This window comes from Colobus angolensis, unplaced genomic scaffold (genome assembly GCF_000951035.1).
Source record: "Colobus angolensis palliatus isolate OR3802 unplaced genomic scaffold, Cang.pa_1.0 Scaffold1, whole genome shotgun sequence".
NCBI classification, from domain to species: Eukaryota; Metazoa; Chordata; class Mammalia; order Primates; family Cercopithecidae; genus Colobus; species Colobus angolensis.
The window spans coordinates 3,574,782-3,585,565 of record NW_012110918.1 but is presented as its reverse complement, the minus strand read 5'-3'; the positions used below and the strand labels follow the sequence as shown (position 1 = coordinate 3,585,565).

Below are 10,784 nucleotides of genomic sequence, written 5' to 3'. Positions count from 1 at the left end.
GCTAATGTTTGTACTTTTAGTAGAGACAGGGTTTCGTCATGTTGGCCAGGCTGGTCTTGAACTCCTGACCTCAGGTGATCCACCCACCTCAGCCTCCCATAGTGCTGGGATTACAGGCGTGAGCCACCGCGCCTGGCCTTAGACATCATTTTTATTTGTTGGCTTCGAAGGGCAACCGACCAATTTATATATAAAGGATATAAACTACAACTATTTTCCCACTTCGTGTAGAATGTGGAAAGGAAACAGTGTGTGGCACACCTTAAATGATGCTAAACTTCTTCCTACAGTGTGTAAACTGGCTTGTCCAAAAGGCCAAAGTGCTTCTGTTAAGAAACACTGATGACCAATCTCCTCTTTGTGGTCCTGTGATACTGTGAAATACATATTTAATCTTCTTCCCTGTTTCCCGGCATACAATTCCTAAAACCCTCAGAATCTGCAAAATAAGATTCTTTTTATGCTAATTATTGACTGACAGCTGGAGGCTCCTAGAGAGCCTCAGGATTGGGGCTGATTGTCAGGGCTTTCAGTGCCACCTCCCAACCTCTGAGGAAAAGAGAGAGAAGCTGAAGGTCAAGCTGACCACCAATGGTCAATGATGTAATCATTAATGACTATATAATGAAGCTTCCATAAAAACCCAAATTGAGACCGGGCACAGTGGCTCTTGCCTGTAATCCCAGCACTCTGAGAGACTGAGGCGGGTGGATTACTTGAGGTCAGGAGTTCGAGACCAGCCTGACCAACATGGTGAAACACTGTCTCTACTAAAATATAAAAAATTAGCCAGGTGTGGTGGCACACATCTGTAATCTCAGCAACTTGGGAGCCTGAGGAAGTGGAATCACTTGAACCTGAGAGGCAGGTTCAATGTTTATCTTGTAACTGACTATGTTACTAAATTTTTTTTTTTTTTCCTTTTTGAGAGCTAGTCTCACTCTGTCACCCAGGCTGGAATGCAGTGGCATGATCTTAGTTCATTGCAACCTCCGCCTCTCAGGTTCAAGCAATTCTCCTGCCGCAGCCTCCCAAGTAGCAGGGACTACAGGCACCCACCACCATGCCTGGCTTACTTTTTTGAATTTTTTTTTTTTTCTTTGAGACAAGAGTTTCACTCTTGTTGCCCAGGTTATAATGCAATGGTGCGATCTCAGCTCACCGCAACCTCCACCTCCCGGGTTCAAGCGATTCTCCTGCCTCAGCCTCCTGAGTAGCTGGGATTATAGGCCATGCCTGGGTAATTTTTTGTATTTTTAGTAGAGACACGGTTTCTCCATGTTGGTCAGGCTGGTCTCAAACTCCTGACCGCAGGTGAACCGCCTACCTCGGCCTCCCAAAGTGCTGGGATTACAGGCTTGAGCCACTGTGCCTGGCTTTTTTTTGTATTTTTAGTAGAGATGGGGTTTCACCATGTTGGTCAGGATGGTCTTGAACTCCTGACCTCAAATGATCCGCTTGCCTCGGCCTCCCAAAGTGCTGGGATTTACAGGTGTGGGTCACCGTGCCCAGCCTTGGATTATAAACTGTAATCATTATTTTCTTGGGGTTTTGATGTAATAATCATATCACACATGAAAACAATGTTGTCTTCTTTCCTCAATTTTTTGTATTTTTTCCTTTTTCTTGGCTTAACACATTTGCCAGAACTTCCAGAAATGCTAAATAATAATGTCGATTGTTGGCATCATTGAGGATTCTGACTTTAATTGGAAGATCTCTAACGTTTCACAGTTAGGTAATATTATTAGTCTGGTTAATATTTTCTTACTATTTCTCACCTTTTTTGGGGGGGGCGGGGGACAGTCTTGCTCTGTCGCCCAAGCTGGAGGGCAATGGCATGATTTTGAATCATTGCAGCCTTCACCTGAGCTCAAGTGATCTGCCCACCTCGGCCTCCCAAAGTGCTGGGATCACAGGCATGAGCTGCTGTGCCTGGCCTATGTCTCACCTTCTTAAAAAGTTTAGGACGTGTTATGAATTTTTTTTTTTCTTTTTTTTGGAGACGGAGTCTCGTTCTGTTGCCCAGATTGGAGGGCAGTGGCGCAATCCTGGCTCACTGCAACCTCTACCTTCCTGGTTCAAGCAATTCTCCCTGCCTCAGACTCCTGACTAGCTGGGATTACAGGCACCAGCCACCACGCCTGGCTAATTTTTGATTTTAGTAGAGATGGAGTTTCACCATCTTAGCCAGGCTGGTCTTGAACTGACCTCAGGTGATCTACCTGCCTTGGCCACCCAAAGTGTTGGGATTACAGGCATGAGCCACTGCTCCCGGCCTTGAAATGTTTGATAGCCTACTTCTCTTTTAAAAAGCTGTGTAATTATGTATAAGTTATATATATATATGTGCATAAATAGATGTCTACTTTTTTTTTTTTTTGAGACGAAGTCTCACTCTGTTGTCCAGGCTGGAGTGCAGTGGCGCAATCTCAGCTCACTGCAACCTCCGCCTCCTGGGTTCAAACTATTCTCCTGCCTCAGCATCCCAAGTAGCTGGGATTACAGGTGCCTGCCACCATGCCCAGCTAATTTTTGTATTTTTAGTAGAGACAGGGTTTCCACGTTGATCTGGCTAGTCTCAAACTCCCGACCTCGTGATCCGCCCATCTCACCTTCCCAAAGTGCTGGGATTACAGGCGTAAGCCACCACACCTGGCCATACTTTTTTTTTTTTTTTTTTGAGACAGAGTTTCACTCTGTTCCCCAGGCTGGAGTGCAGTGGTGTGATCAAGGTTCACTGCAACCTCCGCCTTCTGGGTTCAAGAGATCATCCTACATTAGCCTCCCAAGTGGCTGGGACCATAGGCATACGCCACCATGCTTGGTTAATTTTGTGTGTTTTGTAGAGACAGGGTTTCACCATGTTGCCTAGGCTGATCTTGAACTCCTGGGCTCAAACAATCTGTCTACCTCGGCTTCCCAAAGTGTTGGGATTATAGGCATGAGCCACCACAGCCAGTCTACTTTCATTTTTTAATAAATTCCTCTCGAAGGCAGGTTAATAATACCTACAGAATCATTTACAAGTCAAGGAAGAAATTTTTCTTTTTTCTTTGTTTATGAGACAGGGTTTTGCTCTGTTGCCCAGGCTGCAGTGCAGTGGTGCCATCAGGGCTGACTGCAGCTTCAACCTGCCAGGCTCAAGTGATCCCTCTGCCTCAGCCTCCCGAGAAGCTGGGACCACAGCTATGTGCCACCACATCTAGCTTTTTCATTTTTTGTAGAGACGAGGGCTCGCCATGTTGGCCAAGCTGGTCTCGAACTTCTGGGCTCAAGGAATCTGCCTGTCTTGACCTCCCCAAGTGCTGGGAGTATAGGAGTGAGCCACCTCATCCTGGTGAAATTTGTCTTATTTAATGGACTCATGTTATTTTTCATTCTTTCAACGTTACTTCATCGTCTCCGTACCTTTCTCATGAAGCTCTGCTCCTAATTAACTTTTGGCCAGACTATGTCATAGACTTGAAAAGCTGTTCTCAGAGTTCTACAACATTTCAATCAACAAGCTCACCTCTCAGAGTTGCTAGTCTGGAGAATACAATATAACTATACATTCAGTTATAAAAGCTCTGACTTGTTTCGTAAGACACACGCGTCACACTGCTTTTTACTCTACGTACACAAATGTAAATTCCAGAAAACATACTAAAATTTTAAGCTTTATTAAAAGGGCAAAGGAAAAAAGCAGAACCTTAGATGCTAAACACTGGACACAGAAGAAAAGGGCATGCCCTCTTACCTGCACTTCAATTTGAAGATCCTTGTCCAGGAGTGCTCTCTTCTTCAGGATCTCGGCTCGGAGCTGCTCTTTGTGCTTGAAGAGCAGAGCTGACAGCTTAGTGGCATTCTGCTTGCTACGTTTCTGCTCCACACTCTCTTCACGCTTCCGTTTTTTTGCTGCCTGTTTTTCTTCTTTATCTATCTTATCCAAAATATACTTCATCACCTGGTTACAGACAATCATTCTAGAGAAAAATACACAACCTATGTAATGCTGCGCGTTTTATTATGGAAGGATTAAGACATGACTCTTCTATGCCTCTACAGATGAGACACAAACTTTCTGTGACTGGAAAACTTCAACAGTGGTTCAAACCAGTTATGAGCAATTATTAGTGCCAAGTGTTCTCATTTAATAAACTTCAATCAAGATAAACAAGTATAAACTCAGAACTCTGTGCATATGCACGATAAAGAGAAGAGACGGACAGACAACAAGACCCTGCATCTCCCCTACCTTTGATTCTCTTCTCTTTCAGCTGGAGTCATGCTCTTTTTCTGTTTTAAATGTTCTATTACAGCATTATGCTTCATCACCACCTTCAGGACAGAATAAATCCAAAAGCGCATATTTTATAATGACCACAGGTTAGTACACAGATAACAACAGTAGAAATCTGAGCACATATGTGTTTTTTTAAAGAAACTGTAAGAATTTTATATCATAACATAAATAAAATTAGCAGCTACTAGATGGCCTGGGTGCTTACCATCTAATGGGGACTGTGCCAGGCTAAGCACTTGACATTACCTCGTTTATTCCTTATAACAACACTGAACCATAGCAATAATTTTATAAACAAGATACTGAGACATAAAGAAATTAACCACCTTGTTTGAGAGACAATAAGTAATACAGCTGAAATTTTAACCTGGCTATTCTTCTCCAAAGGCCGTATTTTTAACATTATGCTTTCTTCCCAGGAATGAATTTTAAAAAGCTATCCCTCGTCTCCCCTATATAAAGATTAGGAGATAGACAGTGTAGTAATTCTCAGTTTATACATACCCAGTAAAGCTGAGTAATAATACATTTAAATATAATACATATAACCATCACTTTCATAAGAATACTACATCTTTAAAATAACTTCGCTGTTTAGAAAGTGCTTCTACATTTATGACCTCATTTAATCATTGCAATAATTTTGTGTGGCTGGAAAGAGAAGAGTTTTAAGAGGCTATAGCTAAGGAGGGATAAATGAGTTTCACGGACTGCGAAAGGGAGACCTAGGAACTGAATGAAGGTCTCACGACTTGGTAACACTTAAAACACACATTCAAACTCCTGCCTAGTGCTGAGCGAAGCAAGCTATAGGTAGATGAAAAGATGGTTTTTGCCAGTAATGTTATCGGATGTTATATGTATGACTTCACTTTAGTAGACTGATTCTAACTCATCTAAATTGCTTTCTTTCACTAATGTGCCATTCCAAGATGTTGCTGAATGATGCCACTTTTTATTTAAGCTATGAAATAATATGTTTTTAAAAACTTTTTTACAAAGGTGTGGCTAGAAATACAAATGAGTTTAATCTGTCTATAATTTGCATAGTCTACACGCAAACTAAGGAATGAGAACTTTGAATAACTTTAAAGGAATTGCTGTAATGTCCGAAGTGACTTTAAAACTTAGGTTAAACCCTCAAGTTTTATATTAATCATTAAAGCTCATAACTCCATTCTTCCCATCTTAGTCCTCCCAAAATAGAGGTCATTCCTAATAAGCACTAACTACACATTATATGTATCTAACGAAGAGTTCCACACCACAGTAGTCATTCAGTATTTTTTTTGGTCAATTCAGTGTTTCTTCTAAATTTAAACATTAATGACTTTGTCTCATTTAGGAAACCTAACACAACCAAACACTAAGTCTACTGCACAGCACAATAATTCAAGCTACTGAACATGCTGCTTTTACTTAATAACTTTACCTGTTTCTGAATGATTTCACTTTGATTAGAAGCTTGGAGGGTGTGTTCACGCTTAATTTCTATCTGTTGCTGTTTCTTCTTTTGCTGCTGATCCCTGAGTTGCTGAACCCTTTGCAACTGCTCTTGCACACTGGCTGCCTGCACTGTAACCACATTCTGAATCTGGTGAGTCTGCACAGCACTGCTTTGCTGAATTTGGATAGGTAACTGCAGTTTGATTTGCTGGGGCACACCACTTTGCTGAGCCTGTATCTGAGCCACAACCTGTGACTGGATCTGAGAGAGAACCTGGACTTGTTGTTGCAGCTGAGGCACAGCAATGACTTGGGGCTGTGGCTGCTGTATTTGTAGCTGAGGACGGGATGGGGATGAAACAGTAACTTGATTTAAAGTTTGTCCTGATGAAAGAGTTTGAGTTGAAGACTGTACCTGGGGTTGTGATTGTGGCTGGCCTTGGGAAGGTATCTGAAGAGATGTATGTGGTTGAATTGGAATCGGTTGTGAGGTTGTAGTCTGAACCTGGGATTGTTGTCCAGGAGACAGTTGGGATGGAGTTGACGGACGTATTCGAGTCTGTGATGGACTTTGGACACGAACAGGAGACTGTCCTTGGACATTACTTTGAGGCTGAGACTGTGCTGCGACTTGGGGTTTGGTTGACTGTGCTTGGGTGGGTTGTGCTTCAGAAGGGACATGGGATGAAACAGTCGTTTGCGTCTGAACTTCAGGCTGAGTCTGAACTTCAGGCTGAGCTGGGGACTGGGGCTGGGTTTGGGGCTGGGGCTGGGGCTGAGCTGAAGGCTGAGCAGTCTGTGGCTGGGCTTCTGCCGGATCCACACTTGACGACTGAGCTGGTGGCAGGGTTTTGTCTTGATGTACCTGCGTCTGGGGTGATAGTTTACTCTGTCTTTGTTCACCTGTACCTGTGAAAAGGAAAGATGAACCATTTCTATTACTCTAGAACATAAGACTATGGTTAAAGAAGAATCTGAAGGAAATTTTCCAAAGTTGAGGATTCTGGCTAGGCGTAGTGGCTCACGCCTGTGCACTTTGGGAGGTTGAGGTGGGAGGATCGCTTGAGCAACACAGTGAGACCCCGTCTCTACACAAAATCAAAAAAAATAAAATAAAAATTATCTGGGCATGGTGGAGCATGCCTATGGTCCAAGCTACCCGGGAGGCTGAGGTGGGAGGATTGCTTGAGTCCAGGAGGTCAAGGCTGCAGTAAGCAGTAATGGTGCTACTTCACTTCAGCCTGGGCGACAGAGCAAGACCCTGTCTCAAAAAAACAAATAAAGTAAATAAAGTTAAAATTTTGTATTTTGGTATAGAAGGTCTATGCCTTTGAAATGCTCCATTTGGACATGCTTAGGGCAGGACTCTCTGAAACTGGGGAGCCTGGGCCCTGCTTCTTGGCTGTCCCCTGTACACTATCCTAACTCTAGAGGGCTGGTTTCCAAAGTAAGTTGCAGCCTCTGGAAATCAGCTGGGTCATCTGGTCCAGGCTAACTGTCAAGCCTCACTTTTCTCCCATGATGTGGTAGTAGTTACAATGACTTGCAGCAGAAGGCCAACAAAGTGGTTCTGGACCCCCTCTCAATCTCAGTCATGAACTGGATTTACACACCCTCCCTGAGATCACCTCCATGACTCAATCAGCACCTACAAGGCTTAGCAAGGAGGAATTGTGGGCATAGTTACCAAGATAACCATTATTTTTGCCCCCTTTCTCTCTCTCTTTTTTAATGGGAGGGAGAGGGTGGTGGTAACAGGGAGTCTGTAAGAACAGGGTACAAAAGCTTCGAGATGTTGTGAGGCTGACTATGTCAACTGTTGAGCTCACTGGCTTGAGGCATATCCTTCCAAAGGTAAATACTGGTTCTCCTGTTGGCCTCTGTTAGCCCAGCAACGTGTAGTAGTAACATCCGACATTTCTGATAAACCCACAGCTCTACCTGCTGCTGTCGTGGAAACAGTGGTGGTGGTGGTGCTGGCTGTGGTGGCTGTTGTTGCCAATGGGGTAAAGAGGAATCGCTGAACAGTACCATTTGGCATTGCAGCTTGCATTAGCTGCTGGCCTGGGCCTGGGAGTACAGTCACCCCTTGAGGTATCAACTGCAACTGTCCAGTAGTTTGACCTTGTCCTTGAATTACTACTGTCAAACCTTGATTGCCACCCTGTGGAAAAAACACAACATGTAAACAGTGTTCAAAGCATCAATCTGTATGTGTATCATTTTTATTTAATCATTTTTATGTGTAATTATCTTTTAATATAATGAAAATGCATATTTGAATGTCACCAGCAGGAATTTAGATAAGCTAAAGTCAGAATATTTATGTTGCTTAGTAGGAAATACATCAACAATCCAGAATCCCAGTTCAAGCTCCCCCAGTGGTCAGCCAGTAATCTGTCCACAAGCAACACTGTTCCTCCAGATCCAAGTTTCCCAATCTATAAAGTAAAGGTATTGAATGACTAAGGTCCCCACAAAATTCTGATTTTAAATAATCTTATATTCATATTTTATAATTTCAAAAGCATCTTCATAGATACTGCCTCATTTGATTCTCACAATGAACTTGTGACTTTGTGGGGTAGGCAGATAAAATACTATTCTGATTCGCAACTAAGAAACTCAGGTTAGAAAGGTTAAGTACCCTGCCCTACTTAAAGGTGAGATAAAAGGAGGTACCCAGATCTCCTGAATTTTGTCTTTCAATACGTGCCAAATTACCTATGGGTTGTGTGTGTGCTAAAGTGTAAAAAGTTTAGGGTTTTAGATATGTAATGCAAACACCAAGTAAGGAGGATCACTAAGGTCTGAGCAGTTACCAAAATGGGGTCTAGAAATTTAAAATTCTCTAGGCGCTGTCTCTTCTGTTTAGAACTTTAATTAAACTAGAAACTTTGAATGCCAGGAACATGGTGGAGAACTGGAAAGCAAAAGTAAAAATCATCCCCTAAACTCCCAATGACCAAAACTGATGGCACAAAGTCCATGTACTAGGTAAGTTCCATATACGTGTGAGTTCCTCAAAACCTATTTACTCTTGCTTTTCTAAAATACATTTTTTTATGCACAAAATACATAAAATACCAAGTATAATTTTAAAATTGTGAAGTAAACATCTATAAAACTGCGACTATGGTCATCATTGCCAATGTCCTAGAAGCCCCCATGTGATTCACCCGGATCTCAATTCCCTCCCTCTCCCCTAGAGGTAAGCACTATCCTCACTTTGATGATAACATTTTATTTCATTACTACTTCAGGATGTATCTTAGGTATATACAGGGCCACTGAGGTTCACAAACTCAGGAGCAATATTCACGAAGAACACAATGGGAATGATGTCCCCTCCAGGCAGGCAATGCAGCAGCCCTGTATCCTTACACAAAATAGCTTAGTTTTGCCTATTTCTGAATCTTATACAAATGAAATTATAACATGTATTTTTTTGGCAGCTACTTGCTTCTTCAGCTTACCATTATATATTTATGAGAATCATCTGCATAGTTCTGTGCGGTTGAAGTCTATTCATTTTTACTGCTGTAGGAATATACAACAATTTACTTATCTAACTGATTTTGATAGACATCTGAGTTGTTCTTAGTTTTTGACTCTTATGAACAATGCTGCTATGAATATTTATGCCATGTATTCTGGTGCTCACATAACCAAGAACTTCTCTAGGGATATACCTAGAAGGTATACTGGGACCTGGGGCATACACAGTTTCAACTTTACCAGACAATGTCTGGGAGGTTTCCAAAATGGCTTAACCGACTGACAGGCCCACCAGCTGTGCATGAGAATTTCTTCTGCTCTATGCCTTTGCTAACTCTTGGTTTTGTTGGATATTTAAATTTGTACCAATCTCTTAAGCATATGGTTTTAATATGTACTTCTCTCATTATTAAGTTCAGCAGTTTTTTGGAATTTGGGACATTTAGATTTCTTCTTTCCTCATAATGTTGGTTTGTCCTTTTTTCTTATTTTTGAGACAGAGTCTGTTGCCTAGTCTGGAGTGCAGTGGTATATCTTGGTTCACTGCAATCTCCGCTTCCTGGGTTCAAGCAATTCTCCTGCCTCAGTCTCCCAAGCAGCTGGGATTACAGGCGTACACCACTGCACCCGACTAATTTTTGTATTTTTAGTAGAAACGGGACTTCCCCATGTTGGCCAGGCTGGTCTGAAACTCCTGACCTCAAGTGATCCACCTGCCTTGGCCTCCCAAAACTCTGGCCTCCCAAAGCGCTGGGATTATAGGTGTGAGCCACCACACCTGGCCTGTTTGTCTTTTTTTCTACTGATCTATCTGGATTTTTTTCTTTCTTGATTTGTAGTAATTCTTTATATATTCTGGAGATATAATAGTCCTTGGCTGGTTCTTTTCTCATTTTCTTCACTCTCTGCAGTGCATTTAATGAACAGAGGTTTTTATTTTTATTTTTAAAGTAGTTGAATTTATAAATATTTTCATTGATGGTTAGCATTTTCTGTCTGTTTAGGAAAGCTATAAAGATATTCTTCTCTCTTATCTTCTAAAGGTATAGTTTTACCTTTCACAGTTAGGACTTTCATCCTCCTGGAATTGAGCTTATGTAGAGTGAGGTAATAATGGTCCAATTTCATAGTTTCCCATGTATATTCAATTGTCCCGGCACCATTTACTGAAAAGTCATCCCATCCTCAATGATCTGCAATGTCACGTTCGTCACATAACAAGTGTCCACATACATGGGGTTCATGTTCTGTTGGTTTATCTGCCTCTCCTTGTGTCTGTAACTCACTGTATTAATTAGTGAAGTATTATATACTAAGTTTTTTTTTTTTAAATGAAGTCTTGCTTTGTCGCCTAGGCTGGAGTGCAGTGGTGCAATGTCAGCTCACTACAACCTCCACCTCCCAGGTTCAAGCAATTCTCCTTCCTCAGCCTCCTGAGTAGCTGGGATTACAAGTGCATGCCACCACGGCCAGCTAATTTGTTTGTAATTTTAGTAGAGACGGAGTTTCACCATGTTGGTCAGGCTGGTCTCGAACTTCTGACCTCAAGCAA

The 10,784-nt window shown here is 42.1% G+C and overlaps 1 protein-coding gene across 1 annotated transcript in view; it reads right to left on the bottom strand.

Annotated features, from left to right (window-relative positions):
- BPTF (bromodomain PHD finger transcription factor) overlaps positions 1-10,784 on the bottom strand; it is a 178,463-nt gene that overhangs the window by 32,823 nt on the left and 134,856 nt on the right. The window contains exons 20-23 of the mRNA XM_011931095.1: positions 7,676-7,909; positions 5,721-6,643; positions 4,241-4,323; positions 3,743-3,968 (exon numbers count right to left, since the gene is read on the bottom strand). Of these exons, the coding sequence (XP_011786485.1) occupies positions 3,743-3,968; positions 4,241-4,323; positions 5,721-6,643; positions 7,676-7,909 (1,466 nt within the window). The remainder of the gene's footprint in view (positions 1-3,742; positions 3,969-4,240; positions 4,324-5,720; positions 6,644-7,675; positions 7,910-10,784) is intronic.